General features: G+C 46.6%; 1 protein-coding gene across 2 annotated transcripts in view; it reads right to left on the minus strand.

The window, feature by feature from the left end:
- LOC111929450 (extracellular matrix organizing protein FRAS1) overlaps positions 1-17,735 on the minus strand; it is a 106,783-nt gene that overhangs the window by 57,690 nt on the left and 31,358 nt on the right. For both annotated transcript variants that reach the window (XM_086890741.1, XM_086890742.1), the window contains exons 3-13: positions 16,710-16,817; positions 15,292-15,384; positions 13,975-14,134; positions 13,310-13,443; positions 10,608-10,691; positions 9,872-9,973; positions 9,584-9,775; positions 6,281-6,370; positions 5,309-5,456; positions 3,329-3,472; positions 2,903-3,037 (exon numbers count right to left, since the gene is read on the minus strand). In XM_086890741.1, the coding sequence (XP_086746867.1) occupies positions 2,903-3,037; positions 3,329-3,472; positions 5,309-5,456; positions 6,281-6,370; positions 9,584-9,775; positions 9,872-9,973; positions 10,608-10,691; positions 13,310-13,443; positions 13,975-14,134; positions 15,292-15,384; positions 16,710-16,817 (1,390 nt within the window). The remainder of the gene's footprint in view (positions 1-2,902; positions 3,038-3,328; positions 3,473-5,308; positions 5,457-6,280; positions 6,371-9,583; positions 9,776-9,871; positions 9,974-10,607; positions 10,692-13,309; positions 13,444-13,974; positions 14,135-15,291; positions 15,385-16,709; positions 16,818-17,735) is intronic.

Raw genomic sequence — 17,735 nt, forward strand, 5'->3', positions numbered from 1 at the left:
TGGCAAAGCCCTGTGAGGGGGGTGAGGCACAGGTTGCCTGGAGAAGCCGTGGCTGCCCCTGGATCCCTGGAAGTGTTTAAAGCCAGGTTGGATGGAGCTGTGAGCAACCTGGGATAGTGGAAAGCATCCACAGCAGAGGGGTTGGAACAGGATAATCTTTACAGTCTCTTCCAACCCAAACCATTCTGTGATTCCCTGATTCCATGATTACACACCCTGACTCCAGAATCCCTGGCTCTTTCAGCACTGGATCACTGCCAGGCTTAACAGCTGCTCCTCACCCAAACAGCCAGGCACCAACTCCACAGAAAGAACAAGGGAAAAATGGAAGCATTCAATGAGTCACCGTCAGCTCAAACATCTTTGCCTGCAGCAACCAAGTGGCTGTGTGAAAATAAATCAACAGAAGTGACTGCACGGCCAGGAAGCTATTTCCAACCCCCTGGCTATTTCCAGCTGGGATTTGTAGGGGCTGTTTTGCAGCTCTCCAAACTCTCTCTTCCCAGGTCTGACCACAGCAGGAGGGCAATGCCAGTGGTATCCCAGCAAGAACACAGAAGGCACTGCTGGGCTTGGGGGTCCCACAGATGTGTGCCACCTCTCCCCTGCACTCCTCCCTAGGAGCTGGGCAAGCCCAGCTCAGCCACACTCAGCCCTGGATCCCCACAGCCAGGGACAGCAGGGAAAAGCAACATGTAGGGAGCAGAAATCCAAGTGCTTTGCTCCAGAGTGAGATGGGTCTGTTAGTGTCAAGTTACACACTTCAACGTTCGCATTTTGAGAGATGAAAGCAAAAACACTCCAGCTCTGCCTGGGCTTTTGAATAATCCTGAAAACATAAATAATTAAGTTAGGAGAAGGCAGTGAGAGCATTAAACACTGCAAGTCCTTCGAGCCCTTCCATTCTACCACGCAGTTTATTTTTGCTTCCCTTTGCTTTGCCTTCGGTGGGGGAGCTCTGTTTTTGCCAAGGGAGAACCCACCACTCCGCCTGACACCAACTCAACCATGATCTTCTAATCCACTGCTACATAACTGAACTTATTACCTCTTATTCTCCATTTTACTTTCTCTTAATGGTTTTAATTCTTCACAGAAGCAAGTGGAGGGATGGGGGCAGCAAACAACCCTGGTGTAGGATTAAAATAGGGCAGACATCAAACAACTGTAATCAAAAACTGAAAAGGGACTCAATTAGACCAGCTGTTACAAAACATGAACAAAAGGAAAGGCTAATTCACTGTGTTTTTCTACAACACAGACAACAGTGTTTCTACAAGAGGACAGAGCAAGGAACCTGGTGCTAAGTCTCTTTCAAGTCCAGAGCGAATTCCTCAAGAGGGACTTTACTGGAACTATAGCAATTAACACAGTCTAGTTCATCCTTTCTGTGATTTTGGAACATGCTTATTGTGGATGTTAAAACCATTATGAGGAAAATCTTTGGGAGCAGTCTGAGGCCCGTCTCCACAATGTGATTAGAGATTTGCAGGAATAAAGAGGACACAAGGAAAGAGTGAACGGCCGTGAATTACGGACCGCATCTGAAATGTAAGACTTTCTCCACTGGTTTGACTTTATGCAGAAAATGCAGCCAGGCAGAACTAAAGCAAATTGGTTTAATTCCCTTGAGGAAAGAGGAACAAATTTTCCCAGCAACGTTCAGCTACAAGCATGCGTGACTGCAAATTTGGATGGAGCGTACAATCGGTAATCTACAAACCAGCAATAAAATGAAACATTAGCCTTTCCCTACCCCTTCAGCAGTACATGGGCTCTGCCAATTAAAACACCAAGAGCAGGTGGAAAGGAAATGATAAAATAAAACCCAATGAAGTAGAAGATTATTTGATACTTAAGCCTATAAATTCTTTTGGACTGGGTCTCTCTTGTCTATTTTATACATCCACAGCAGAGTCCTGGGCTGTAGTGGCTACTGGAGGACAGAGTTTTTTCAGCCTTTCAAAATCTGAAACAAGTGGTGAGCTCTTCAAGGGAAACCACTTGAGAAAAGGAAGCTGGACTTACCATCTAAAGTGCTTTGCCCTGAAATGTGCCAAAAGCCCCCAGCCTGTATTAAATTCTGAACAAGACAGTTAGTTCCAAAGAAATTAAAGAGATGGCTCAGAAGTTAAGCAGTTGTTCCACCCCTCTGCTGAATCAGAGCTGCAGGAATAATTAGAAGCCTTCTACAAAAGGCCAACATCAAGACGAGAAAAGTGTTAATTTTAGAGAAAACAATTAAACTGCCATGATGAAAAAGCAGCTGCTCTACAGTTTGGGGAGAGTTTAAAGTTATTTCAAAGGAGATGGGGAAGCTCATAAAAGCACTGTCATAGTTCCTTCAAAGAGAAAGCTAACTTCCACATCTTACTCTCACTCTTTCCAAGTGCTAAGATAAAGGATTGAGACACATCTCAATGTTTTATAGAATTGCCAATTCACTCTGTGAAAATGCTTCCTGAGAGCAGCGAGCTCAATGCACTTCCAGGAAGTGCACATAGTACGGAGCAGATGAATGAAAAAAACTAAGGAGGAAACTTCCCCAGAAAGTATCTCCTGAGTGCTATCAATCCCCCACCCCTCCAAGCAATTTTGCATCCACCTCAAAGTAACATATCCTGAAAGGTGTGGCAAGAGCAGGCGCAGGCAGTCTGCACTGAAGTCAAAAAAACACACAACAGAACTGATCCACTGAGGAGCTGCCGTGACTATTTCCCCAAGCAGTGATCAATTTTACCCTGTATGACTTGGTTCCTCTGTTCACTGACTCCTTCCTTTACCCTAGGGTAAACATTAACACCTATGTCAACAGCAGGTGCCTCAAGAGAGAGGGTTCCCATAGCCCAGGTACAGCTTTTGCCATCACAAGAGCACTGCAGCCTCTTTTGCTCCCAGGTACCTGTGCAGAGGAGCTGATCCTGAACGTAGCCCTTCCCACAGGAACTCACACACTGCCCGTCCTTCAGCAGCAGGGGTGCCTGGCACGAGGAGCACTCAAATCCACTGGTGCAGGCTGAGCAGGTCTCATTGCAGGCTTCCAGGGGAAAGAAGAGAGAAGAAAAATCAATGCCAAATCCCTGCTGCAGAGAGAACCCCCGCCCCGCTCTGACGAGATGGTTTTGCCTCATTCTGGCTAAAGAGTCGAAAAATTTGCGTCTGCTTCCATCTGAAACCTCACAAAGCCTCGTGTTTCCAACACAGCACGTGCCTGGATGCTTTTCCAACCAAAGCCTGGCAATCTCTTCAGGATGAACCCACGGGATCCCACAGCCAGAAGTACAGCATGCAGCAGAGAAGAAGGGGTCTAACCCCTTGCAGGAATTACCTAAGCAGGCCCCCCCGTGCTGGTAGAAGCCCTGTCCACACATCTCCACGCAGCGCCCGTCCTGCAGCCGCTTCCCGGGGTCCCGGCAGGAGTCACAGCCATCAGAGGCTTGGGAGCAGCTCACACAGTCTGGGTGGCACTCACCTGGCACAGGGGGAACACACAGAGCAGTGCTGGCAGCCAGGAAGGAGCAAAACAACACCACTCCAAAATCAAAGTGAAATTCGTGGCTTGTTTCCCTGGGTGGTACAAGGTGCGTTAGCTTTGGAGTGGGTTTTTATATACTGGATTATATCAAAGGGGCTAAATGTTTTAGTGCTCTATTTACTATGTGAGAAGTCATTATATAGACTCAGATTTTCTAGGCAATTGATTAAAAGAGTATTCATTGTCTACATGGTTTCTCAGCAGTAAAAATTGTGAGCCACCAGGAATTAACAGCCCGAAACAACCTGAATTTGAGATTCTTAAAGCCAAACCCTGCAGTAAGTCAAGACTCTGTGTCCATGCCAGGTCAGAGCAGAGATGGAAGAGTGCTTCCACCTCCAGAAAAACCTTGATGGCACAGCACCACAGAAGTACTTCCTGGCCACAGGTACTTGGAGAGATATATAACAGAGCAGTTTTTCTCTGGCTACAAAAAAAGGCCCCTCTGCTCCCAGCCAAGTGTTCTCAGCGAGGCTCCAAGCCAAAAGTTCTCAGTGAAAGGGAATATTTGCTGGTTTTAACATAAATACATCAGTGCCCAGGGCTTTTTGGTTTCCCCTGCCTGAAAAGGAATGGGTTCTCTCTGCCAGCCTCCCCCAGAACACCTCTGAGAAGCAGCAATCAATTTTTGCTGGCTTTATGGAAGCAGATGCAGCAGGGGCTGGTGTTCTGGGCTCACAGATTGAACTGCTGCAGGCTGCATTTTGCATTTGTTTCTCATCCCCCACCGCTGCAAGACAGAAAAACACAGGGGGAAAACAGCAGGCCTGGGTAAGAGAAATTGCCAGTTACCCTTAGGACACAAAAAGTGCAGGCTTGGCTCTGTATGTCTCTCTATGACTCCAAAGCCTGGGCTTCCCAAAATGCTACCACCATGCCACCACTTTTTCAGGGATAACCAGCAGACAGAGGTACTTCTTGATAAGGAGAAGGGAGAGGTGCTGAGAGCACTGCATCATCTATCCCTCCCTCAGCAGCCTGTGCAGATGCTGTTCCCTCTCAAGAATCCAGGACAATTCCATCTGAACTGACCAAACCCACTTTTTCCTCACTTCTCTTTCTGTAGTGCTTTGCACTTCCATTAGCATGCAGCAAATAACAAGCTTTAAAACAAGGAGATGCTAAATGTGCCCCAGCACAATTAAACTGTGAAGCTACTCTCTTTTTTACTGAGATAAAGCATTAACTGGAGCACCCTGATAAAACCAAAGTTATATGAATGCAACAAGAAGAGCTACCAAAAAGAAGGAGCAATCCACAGCTAAAGCCTCCCAACCATGAAATGTAAATGCAGGGGAATGACAATATCCTGGAGAAAAAGGAATTTATAGGCAAAATTACCATATAAGCCAAGGCTATGCTAGTCTTCCCAAACAATTATTAACTGGCAGCCATTCAGCCCCAGGTGAGCTTGTGACATAGAAGTGTATGCACTTTCTTTCTTCTTCCCACTCCCAAGAGATAATCAGGAGCCCATAAACTCTGAAACTCATGCTAGGATTCAGAAAGGAGCAGGGAAAGAAAAGAGAAAAAGACAAAACTCTTCCAAAACACCAACCCTGAGGAGAAGTTCTTATGCCAAAATAAAGTTGCCATTTAAATCAGGGGAAGTCACTGGGAGCCTCAAGCTTATCTAGGAACTAAATTGTATGGAAACGAGTTAATTAGCAACTGAAAAGTGGAGACAAGATAAGATTCCACAGGGGATCAGAGTGCTGCTGGGGCAGTGAAGGCTGCAGGGATTCCAGAAGAAGGATTTCCCTGGCTCTGTACCTGGCTGGCAGCGTGGACAGCAGTCTCCCTTGGCCTCCAGAGGCCGGCTGCCCCTCGGGCAGGGCGGGCAGGAGCGCTGGAAGCAGGTCACATCCCCATCCCTGCACTCGCATTCCCGGCACGGCCCTTCTGCCCAGGTCTCCCCGTTCTGCAGGAGAAACAAACACAGCTTCAGGAGCCAGGGAAAGCCTCGGTGCTGAGTGGATCTGGCAGGTGTAGAGATGGCCAGGTGAAACAGCACAGGGATGAAGAGCTCCGCAGAAAAGAGACAAGCAGGCATTTTAAATGCTCACAAAGCCAGCTCCTCTCTCAGGAAGGACAAAGCAACACCTGGAAAAAAGCTCCCACCTTAGTGTTTTACCTGACCTGGGGCAGGGAAAGGGATCTGAGCAAAGAAAGGCTCAGCATGTTAAAAAAGCCCCGAACAATATTAAATTTCTCGTTTCCCGCATCTGTTGGCAAAGAGCAGCTGTCAGCTCCAGTGCTCATCTGTGGGGGCAAGGAAAAATCCACCACTGGTATATTTAAACTGAGATAATCAATGTTTCCTTTCTCTTTAACTTCAGAGGGAAGTTCCTTGAACATATTAATAATGGGCTCCTGTTGCTGTAAAGATTATAATTAGTGGGGTACATTGTCAGAAAGCTACACACTGCCCCAGCTCTGTAGCTTCTACTTGATGGGATTAAAATCAACAATCTTTATGAAATGTGCAGGAAACCTCTGAGCAGGGATATTAAATATTAAAGAGAAATGATTGATTGAGCTGCACAAAGGAGACCAAAGAAAAGTGAAATTCTGCAGCCAATGCACACGAGTGTTTCTGCAAACTGCAAAAGCAATCTGCAGACGATATCAATGGATTATTTTTCTGCTAACACTTGCAAATAATATCAAGAGGGAGAGCCAAGCCCTCCAAACCTTTGTGAGCAGAACTCTCTATTCCCTGCTGCAAAGTACAAGGATACTCACAGCTTTGGTATGTTCTTTGTAAACACAGTAACTACGGCTGGAGATACATTCAGGACAGCACTTCCCCTCTAAGTGAATTAATTCTTCACCCTGTGAGGAAGAGAAAAGGTTGCAGCAATTCCAAGGGAATCGACATCGCCAAAACCGCTGTGGAATGCCGAGGCAGAACAGCTCTTGCCCTGGAATGCAATCTCCAATATCTAATTTCACCTTATCTTCTCTGTATCCCACTTCATCTCTGCAGGTATAGTTTGAAAAATGTGCTTAGCCAATATTGCAGTTGCTGAAGAAAGCTCAGAAAAGGGCTCGGAATTCAGCGATAAGGCCATTACTTCATCCCTAAATCCCGCAGAGAAATACTCCCCCTTCTTCTCCGTGGATCACTAGGATTTCACTGGACCAACCTCAAGATTTCAATGCATAGAGGCTTACCTTCATTTTGAATGTTCTACTTTTACTTCCCCCAGAGAATTTCAAAGCACATGCTCTATTTATCCCAGATGGAAAAAGCCTGTTCTTTGTCACAACTGTACAGCTCCGCAGATTCCACTTAAATAACTTCAGTCTGAAGATAAGAATTTAGCAGCAGGAAAAAGGAATAAAGTGCCCCAATTCACCACAACTCTTTGTGCCCAAGTGGAAGCTGAATATTTAGAAAAGAGAGAGACTCTTTTTCCTAGGGAACCAGGACACAGCTCACCAGAAACAGCTTCGGTTTCCAAGATTACCAGGTAGTTCTTCTGATTTATGCCAATCCTGCTCCAGGATAATCTTCCCTGGGCCACACTGGCACACTCAGTTTTTGTAGGGGAATTATTAAAGGCACAGACAGGGTGACACCAGCACTGCTCATTGTTAGGTGCACTAAGGGAGAACATCTAAGTGACACACTCTGACATCCCTGGTGCATTCCTGAGCAGGGGATGCCAGAGGAGGAACCATCTGGTTTCTTAAGTCACCGAGGACCACACACGGCCTAAACCTCCCTCTGCTGCTTCTACGCATTTCTGCTCTTCAATTACTCCAAAATGCCTTTGGCAGGGCTTGGCTCTCATGTCACTGCTGTGTACTGTAAACTCTCCCACCCACATCCACAAACACAGGCTACAGGAGAACTGGGAGCGACTATCCACGGAGCACGGCTTGCCTAGACCAAAAAAACACAGCTATGCTGCTCTGCCAAGGCTCAGAAAAGGGAGAGGCTGTGGGAGATAAGTTGTGGCTTTGCTGCAGAGAGATTGATCATATTCCAGGTTGAGAACGTGCTCACAGCCTGCTGAAAACAGCTTTTTGAGGATTAGGTCAGAATCACCACGGACACTTGGCTGGACAAGTTTGTTTGAAAGGGTTTGGAGCTAAACCTCTCACAGTTCCTATCTGTGGCCTCATTACACTTCCAGTAGGATGATGTGACCAGGAAATTAATCAGTGCCTTATGAAGAGAGAAATCCAAGTGCTCCTGGCTTCTCATGGGCTCTGATTTTATTGAGGCAGGTGCCACAATAAACAGACCTGCAACTTCACAAGGAAAATACAAAGGAAAAAGAAAACATGGAATTTGTTTTTTGAATAAATATTTTTTTGTAATTAATTAATGCACACCTTGCACTATTGAGGCAAACTAGGAATGAGCATGACCTGAGGAGTCCTGAACCCTACAGGTTAACATCTCCAGCTCCTGTCCTGGAAAACACCCCTGGCTTTTCTGAATAATGGAATTTTTTTTTGTCAGTACCCAAGATGTGAGCATGAATATTAACTAATCCTCCCCACTGAGCCATGACAGCACGCCATCATCATTAGTGTAAATGATCCAATTTACAGCCAGGAGCACGAAGGCAGCTCGCTCAAACAGCTGCAAGTGCACGAGATTTTATGACAACCACGACTTTTCATCCAGCAAAAAAACCAAAAATCTCTCTGAGCAGTTTCAGGCTGTGTGATCACCCATGGCAGGGGTGACTTTGGGTCCCAGGCTCACTGAGTTTTGGCTGTTTCAAAGGCACGGTCACAGCTGAACACACACTTTTTACACCTTGATACACCCTTTTTTTGTACAGTTTGGGAGTCTGTGTGTGGATTTTCACTCCTTTGAACACTCATTAAAACAAGGTTATCCCGTGGAACTGGTATGTCTGGGTTTTGGTTGGACCTCAGACACACCACAAGGGTGCTGCCGTTCAAGATTTAGCAGCAGAAAAAGCATCATCACTGAGACAGAAAACCCAGGAGGCCACAGTTCTTTCCCTTTTCCTCACTGACACTGTGGAGCAGTAGGTATAAAACAGGTAAGAGCCCACCAACTGCAACAGATCACAGAATGGTTTGGGTTGGAAGGGACAAGTGGCTTTGGACACTTCCAGGGATCCAGGGGCAGCCACAGCTTCTCTGGGCAACCTGTGCCAGGGCCTCACCTCCCTCAAAGGGAACAACCTCCTCCTAATATCCAGTTTAAACTACTTTCTGCCACTGTGAAGCCATTCCCCTCTTATCCTGTCACTCCAGACCCTTGTAAAAAGTCTCTCCATATTTCTTGGAGCCCCTCAGGTACTGGAAAGCCACAATTGGGTCACCCTAAAGCTTCCTCCTCTCCAGGCTGAGCAATCCCAATCCTCTCAGCCCGTGCTGAGTGACAAACAAGGCACAAGTCTTATCCCACTGCAAAAAAAAGCCAATTCAAAGCATTTTTGTACCTGTGTGGGTGAAGCATTTGACCCTATCTAATGCATTTTGCACATCCACTGCAGAGCAAATAGAACAGAACCTGGCAGGGAGGGTATTAGCTTTGCAGCAAACAGCAATGGGAATAAAATACCTTGCCAGCTTCACTTCCATGCTAAGAGTGGCATGGAAGAAATGAAGGAAAGTACAACACTGACTTCCATATCCAGCTGCCTCACTGAAGGCCACTGCAGCACACACGAGGAGGACAAAAGGAACGTTTCTTGGGCTTTTAACCATCTCTGACCTGCACATTCTCCCCATGCTCAGCTCCTGGTAAATCCAGCCATCACCACTGAATCCTCTGTGTGTCTGATCCTCCACTACAGCAGGCACACACAGCACGGGAGGGAATCCAAGTTAAATCAGTCACTGGTTTGCTTCACAATGGAAGCCCACTGTGCAAACTTGCATGGGAAATTCCAGGTTTGCCCTCCTTCCCTGTGAAATGTTTTTGAGGGGACTGCACAAAACAAGGGCCAGTGTCTCAAGCTGAGAAAAAATAGAAAGGGAGGTGGGGAAAAAAAAATAAAAATCCCAAGACTTGACAGGTCCATCCTGGCAGAAGAAAGCCTTTCTCACCTTGGCACACTCCACTTTGGCACACTCAGCTCCCTGGCAGGTGACCTGTCCCTCCTGGCACAGGCAGAAGTCACAGCTGGTGCTGTTCCACATCTCTCCATGGTACCTGACAGTGCCACCGTGCAAGCAGCTCCCTTTGGAAGACACGCACTCCTCACAGCACTTCCCAGGGCGCTGCACCTTGCTCTCCCCCTAAAAGCACCAGCCAGCAGTGAGCAGGGCTGCCTGAAGCCCTTGGCACAGCAGAAGGTGCAGCTGGGGCATCAGAGGTGGGTGATTTCTCGGTACCTTCTGGCAGGTGACAGAGCCACAGGTCTCCCTCAGACATCTCACTTCCCCTCTCTGACACACACACGCAGTGCAGGCATTTTTTTGCCACTGCTCCCCGTGCTGTTGAAAAAGAACATGGATGCAGTTGTTAAACACTCTTGGAAAACAACCAAATTCCTTCCAGAAACCTGAGCTGCTTATGGAATATGATGGCTCCTTCTGCACGTCTGTATCAGATAATAAACTTTTCTTAAACAAATGCTGATCTCTACATGCTCAGCAAACAGGATGAAGAGGGACTGAGGTCTAGATGACACTGTGAGTGTGTATTTCTCATTCATTGCAAGCTAGTGGCGTTGGGGAGGTCTGAACTGCTATTATTAGCCAAAAAAAAAATCATGGACAGAAAATCCCACATACATACATTCATTGACTAATGCATTCCATTAATTCCAGATGACACAGTGAAAACTATAAATACTTTGACCACCAGTGCTTTCTGCTTTCCTCCTTCAAAGCAAGTGTGAAAAGAAAAGTGCCTCATTTGCTTGGCCCAGCAAACTTCCTTTCCTGCTGGCCAGCAAATTCTTATCTAGGCCTGATGGATTACAACTCTCCTGCCTTTCCAGGAGGGGAAAAAAGCAGTGTTTGTACTGAGCTCTCAGTGCTGGCAGCAAGTCAGAGGTTGGGGAGAAGGGAAAGAGAGATGTGCCAAAAATTGTGAGTGGTTTTGGTGTGGTTTGTCACAAGTCACCTGGAACGTTCTTCCCGACACGGAGCAGGGCTTTGGGACACATTCTGGGCAGCATTTTCCAGGAGACAGAACCATGACTTCCTCCTAAACAGAAGGCAGAGACAAGGAGAAGAAAGAATGAACACTTAACATGTGGGTCAGCATCAGTGCTTGGAATTCCAGGCATTTAGCATCCATGGGATAACCCACTGCCACTCAGGGTTTTGTTTTGGCCCGAAAAGCAGCACAAGGGCAGAGCAAAAGGCTTGAAAGAGGTTTTCTCCACCTCATTTTCTGGGCTTATTTAGGTGGCAGCTGAGGTCTGAATACATGGAGAGATGCAGATAAATTCATACACACGACATAAAGTACTCATATTCAGGCATGCAGATACACAAGGGAAAAAATAAATATACAGCTATGCAGGGAAGCACAATAAGGCAGGAGATGGATGAGAGAAGTTTTTTTTCTGGAATTGCCACATTTTGAGGTTTGGAAGGTGTGATTTACACTCACCACCTCTCAGGCATCTGCACTGTTTTAGTTAAATCCATCCATACTGTCTGTGCAGATGTTAAATTATGCTTAAAACTGCATTTTTCTCATTTCCATTTTTTTTTTACTATGGATTTCAATCACGTTGGAAAAGGCTGGCACTTCACACCAATATAACTTGTGTGGCCCAACTCCAACCATCCAAAACCTGGCTAATTCCTCTGCTCCCAGTCCTTGTACATCAAACATCCAGTTAGGAATAGCACTGTTCATCAGCACCTCCCTCCAGCCACGCCAGGATGATCAGAAGACCCTGGAATTACAGTAGAAATGTCAAGCACCACCATCTCATCTTCTCCATCCGTCAAATCCTGGGCTTCCAAAGAAAGAGTGGAAGACTTTGTGCCAAAGTTACCAAGGACAGATTTCCCACCAGAGTCAAAAGACCTTTTTTTGTGTATTTTGGTGGCATGCAACAGGGATTTTTGGCATTCTTCTCCCTCAGCACTTAGGGAAGAGCAAAGTCATCTGAAAGATGGAAGATGAGAGTTTAATCCCGGGAGAATTTCTGTCTTGGCTTTTGATGGAGTGGAGAACAAAGGAAGGGACAGAGATAAAGGCCCATGCAAGAAAATTGAGCTTTGATTGAGATCAGAAGAGGTTCCTTGCACATCCTGCTAACGTCCCTTCCACCGGGAAATGTCCTTGGTAGGAAATATCTGGAACACCATCAGAATTGGCTTTCTGCTGCATTAACTTGGATGCTGCCAGCCAATTACTCTCAAATACATCACAGCAACAACACAGTCACTCCTGAATCCACCAATTAGATCCCAATGATTAGCTGATTAAACATTAGTGCAATGGCTCAGCAGGTTACACCAGTCCACTTGGAGTGGGAAAGGAGGGATCTAGAGCAGGCATAAATCTGTTTTCATGCAGAGTACTTAGTAAATGAATACTAATGGAATATCTCAGGACAAAGCAAAACACAATTAACACACACACACACAAACAGGTGGGGTTTCTTCTATCCAAAAAATAAAAATAAATTTTAAAAAAATAGTGCTAATTGTCCAAACATCTGGTCCAGTAACAGAAAGCTGGGAAAGCATCAACAGAAGCAAAAAAAAAAAAAGTTTATGAGTACTGCTTTTGATTTACTTAGTGAAGAGTTCTCAGTCAGGGAGCTTCTGGATTTGTCACTGGAGTGTGGTAACAGACCTAAAAGTACTTGGAAAATGGCAGCCCCTAAAACATCAGGTCAGAGATGAGGATTTCCAGGGAGCCAGCTCCAGGCGTGCTGTTGCAAAGGAGTACACCAAGGGGCCCAAAACCAGGGTACAATGGGCCCAATGAAAAAGACCCAAAGAGCACAGTCACACCCTTCAGCACTTGGAATACAGTAACAAGAAGTTCAAAAATTGATTTTCCCAGAGTCTGGAGTACTGTGTACAGTTTGCTGCCTTTACTAACCCTGTGTGAACACTCTATAGAGTCTTGTAGGGTTTTGGCTGTGTTGATCCCTGCATAAATGCTAAAAACTCATCACCTGTGCACAGCAAAGACCTGGGAAACAGCAATGTCCCTCTGTTCTCCTAACTGGACTAAAACCATGAGCTTGCCTAACTCCTCTTCCCAGTTTTGTTGTTTCCTAAACACCAACACACGGAAGGAACCCTGCTCTGAGACTTTTCTGCCTTGTATTTCTGAACTCCTGAAGGCAAAAGGGGAATTTCATCCACAGCTGCCTATCCTCAGAAGCATTTCTAGAGCTCTTGTACAAAAAAAAAAAAGTAACAAGACTTGCAAATCAAACTTTCCAGCTGCAAACTAAACACTGAAATTTGTGAAGATAAACCCTGTTATAAATATTGTGCTTTCTTTCCTTCGCTCAACAGAAATAGAAACATTTCCTGATCAATTCCAGATCATGTTTTTTGGGTAGAAAACAAAAAAGCAATTTCTTTAAACAGAATTTGTGCCTAATTAACCAGCAAAGGGATGATAAAAATAAAGTGCTGGGGAAAGAAGATACCAGGGAAGAGACACACAAGCTTCATCATCAGTCCACACCATTTCTGCAGGTCAAATATCTCTTTTCCACATCACCCACTCATCACCCAGAAGCTTTGCCTGCTGATTTGGTCCCCAGCACGAGAAATGCAGACTGCCCAAGGAAAAGGAGGTGCTGAGGAACATTTCCTAGAAGGCAGGAGGGTCCTGACCTGGCTGCAGAGCAGAGGCTGGCAGGAAGCTGTGGAGCACAGAGTTGCACCATCCCTGCAGACACATCTGGAGCAGCGGCCCAGGCTCCAGCCCTCGCCGTCCTGGAACACGTGGCCATCGAAGGAGCAATGCTCTAAGGGACAGAAAAACAAGGGGAACGTTTATTTTCCAACACCCTTGAATCCTTTTCTGTCACCCATCATGAAAACACAGCTTTTGTCCATCTCAGAATTCAAATCTGTAGTTTGTCAAAGCAGGTGAAGAGGGTAACAACTCCACCAGTTTCCAAGGAGCTTGCGATTTAAGGATGCACTTCTCCCACTGGGACTCTACAAGAAAAGGCATCCAACAGCTGAAGAAGCATTTTTGGAACTCGCCAAGTCCAAATGCCTAGGAAATACCTGAGTTTTTTCCCCCAGTTTTAATCTCCAAAATGAGGACACATTATGCACATCTTCCCAGTGCTTAAAGCATGTCCCCACTCCCAGCCCATGGGAGAAGCTTTTAAAAATGTAAATGTGGCAGCAGGACAGAAAGGGAATTAAGAGACATGCCTGCCCCCAGTGTCTTCCCAACAAAAGTGAACAAGAAAAGAAAAGCTTTCCAGATTTGGGGCTCAGAAGGAGGTTCTGAGCTCAGATCAATGGAACCAGACAGTACTCACCACCACGGCCCACACATCTGGGACAGCAGGAGCCCTGGGCAGTGTCCTGCAGCTCCCCTTGCCCACAGCTGAGGGCTGGGCAGGTCCTGGGGCTGCAGGTCACCTTCCCGTGGGCACAGGAGCACTGGACACATCCCGAGCTGGTCCACTGCGTGCCGTGCTGCACACGAGACAAAAAGGACACAGAAAGCACAGTGAGACCTGCAAGTAAGTCCTCTCCCTTCTCAAGCTCCTCCTCTCTCAAGGATGAGACTTAGCACTGGTGACAAGTGGCTTTCTGACCCTGTGACAGTGGAACTGGGATGTGAAATGTGATTGTAGGTACATCTAGGAACATATTCTTCTTGTGGGGATGCCTACCCAAAGAAGAGGCTCAAAAACAGCCAAAAGACAGAAGCTGCAGCAAGAGAACAGCACAGGAAAATGCAGAAATAGCACAAGAGGAAATAAAATGCATTATGATAGGACACAGTACCACCAAATTCGGCACCATAGTGCGACCAAGGCACAAAGAAACCTGAGAAGGGGATGGGTGTGATATCCCTCCTGTTCCAGTTTTTGTTTAGCTCCTACCAGCTTCATGCTGGCCACAGCTCATGCTGGAACCGAGGGTTACAACATCCATCTCAGGTGTGGAGAGTACAGCCCACATGTGTCTGGGCACTCTAGCATATTTCTGGAGATTTGGACCTGACTTGCCTCTTGTCAAACAGAAAAGTCTGTAAGAGACCACACATAGGACTTGAGTTTGCTGTTAAGCCATTTTTCTGCATTTGCCAGTTGTTTGACATGATTCATTAACTACTACCCATGAATCTTGATTTTTTTTCTTATCTCCAGACACTTATTCTGATTGTTTTGGCCTTTCAACCCCCTTAGGTGAAACCACATCCCAGAACTTGCTTCTTGAATAATTCAGGATTACAGAATGCAGAACCCAGGTCGCAGAGCAGCAATCAATCTCCGGCAGCACAGATGGCTGCTGAGAGAAAAGCACAGCTAATATGTCAAGTCCACTGTGCTCTGCTCCCCTCCTGATGTCACTGCACTGTCTCAGTCATCCACAGAAACAGCAAAAGGAAGGAACAAGTGGGGAAATTTCTCCCATTAAGTAGTGCAGGAGACATAATTGCTCAACAACACATTCCCTTTTTGCACACCCTGCTGACCAAACTCCTGCTAAATTCCATCATCTGACAGTGACAGGATATAAATGTGATGATCTATCCTTCCCCTGCACACCAGCTCAGAATCCTCCACTGGCTGGAACAAACAGGTAAGGATTGTCCCTGCTGAGAAGGTGGATGGAGCACTCACGCTGTGAATCTGTCCTTCATGCTGGCAGAATCCTTTGGCTCGGGAGGCACACTCGGGGCAGCATTTGTTGGAGGCTATTTGGAGCACTTCTCCCTAAAATGAGAAGACAGGATTCCAATGAACAGCTGCCATCAAACAGGGACTTTAACAGGAGGTCCTGCTGGACCTGGTGCTCTCAGCTCAGAAAGGTTTCTAGTGAAATAGAGAATGCTGCTACACCACGTCCCCTTGCTGAGAGGTGGAACAGCACTTTGTGCACTTGATGTTTTACCCTCAAAATAATAACAGCAGAATTGACACCTCCCCAAGAGTACAGCTGGGAATTTTTCAGCTGAACCAAGTTTTCAAAGAATAGAAAACACTTGTTCAAGACAAAACTCAAGATTCTTCACTGAAAGGCCACTGAGAAACATGGGACAGATGTTGCTGAAACAAGATCAGCAATATTTGCTAATAAACCTCATAAGGAGTAGATAAGAAGCAAACCATGGAGAGGGACAGTGATTTCTGACTTTGCTTCTCTTTTGGTGTTTCAGCCTTGAAGCATGAAAGGATTTTTCTTCTTCAGAGATCCCTGGTGACCCTTTTCCATGCTTGAATGGCCAGATGCTTTTGGGAACACTTAATCTTTGTGTCTTGAAGATTGCCCACGTCAAGGAGTCACACAGATTCCTTTCACACTATAAACCTATTTCCCTTCATGAGCTTTCAAGTTACCACCTTTTCATTTATCTGATTTTTATCATTTTATCTAGTGCACTCATTATCAGGTGTGCCACGACAGCACTCGATTTCCCTCCTCTTTAGCACAAAAATTCCTAATAGTTCAGTCTAGCTTTAACCAACATACAGCAATAATAATGGGGAAAACCAGTAAGAATCAAAACTACTTCCTCATTAGTGCTGTCATATTGGGAAACATTTTAACCTGCTTCACAAAGCCATATAATTATACTGACAGCCTCTTTAAAACACTCATTTTCACTGCTATTTGTGCACTCTACCCCAGCAATCCAGATGTTAATGCAAGACCAATTCCATGGCCAATTAATGAAGACCCAGACAAAGACAAGCAGGAGACAAGGAGAGCTCAGCAACCATCACGAGGAAGAAGAAATGGGAAGACAGACAATCTCAGCTCTGTTGTTGCTCAGCAGAGTGGAAAGTGCCCATCTGCACCTTCCAGGGAGCCCCAGCCCCACCTCCAAACCAAGGGGGACTGGAAGCTGGGCTCATGCTGGGAGGTTCGAGCCCAGTTCAGGGGCATCCTTTGGGATCGAGCTGCTCCGACACCCGGCCTCTGGAACGCAGCGAGGGGGACAAAGGCTTCTCACAGCACATGTTTTCACTCCAAGGAGGAGCACAAGGACACAGAGCCTGTGCCTGGCTCTGGGCAGCCACAAACGCTCACCCCTTACCTTCTGGAAGTCACACTGAGGGGCTCTGCAGGCTGTAGGCTCACAGGTGACAACACTGCTCCGGCATCGGCAGTCTTGGCAAGAATCCGGCTTCCAGAACGTGTTATTCTGCAAATGAAGTTGGAAACGAGACCCGTGCAGCACAAGGCACGTCCTGTTTGAACAAAACAGCTCCACAGGCAGACTGCAACAGAGGCCCCCTCCCTCCCACACGCTTATCAGGCCCACTTCTCACTCAACAGCTTCCAGCACGCAGCTGAAAGACAAGGCCGTGCATGGCCAATAATCAGCCCTGACAGCAAGATAATCCAACCTCCAAGAACTCCAGGTGGGTACAAGAGCTTTGAAAAACCTCCCTGTGATCAGGTTCAGCCTGTCCACACTGCAGCTCGATCGCAGGTCGTGCTGAGGCAGCGGAGGTGGCTCTGAGGGAAACCCACCGCCGGACACGTGGCCAGGTACGAGCGGGCTCCACCCGGGCACGTCGATCCCAAAACACCACGGAGGAGACTCTGGCCAAGCAGAGAGCGGGACAGATGTGCAAACAGCACATCAGTGCACCCAACTGGAACACCCACAGCTAATTCACCAGGTGTTTTCACCACCCCTGCTTGAACCCCTTCCATTCCCCCTGCACTGAGGTCGCCATCCCACGCTGCCTCCACAAGAACACGGGAAGAGGAGGATCAGTTTCTCATCTGAAACGCCGTTTTCAGCTAGACAACCCCAAACTGACACCAGCCAGGATGTTTTCCTGGGAAGGATGGACAGCCCCTATCCCAGCCATCGAGCCTGGTTTCAAAGGGATTTGCAAGGAGACCAGAGCTTGCTGCTCGCTTCGGCCGTGCAGCGATTTACTTCAATTTACTCACAGTGCAAAGTAGGACTTTGGCAAATTAAGCTAGGAAGGATGATTAACAGCTGACTGCCATGAGCACATTTACAGCTAACTACTAAAACTGTTAAACATAATGATAAAATACAGAAATGTGCCTTAAAGGCCCATTAGGCCGCTTAATGAGAGAA

The sequence above is a fragment of the Cyanistes caeruleus genome, chromosome 5 (assembly GCF_971803275.1).
Source record: "Cyanistes caeruleus chromosome 5, bCyaCae1.hap1.1, whole genome shotgun sequence".
Lineage (NCBI taxonomy): Eukaryota > Metazoa > Chordata > Aves > Passeriformes > Paridae > Cyanistes > Cyanistes caeruleus.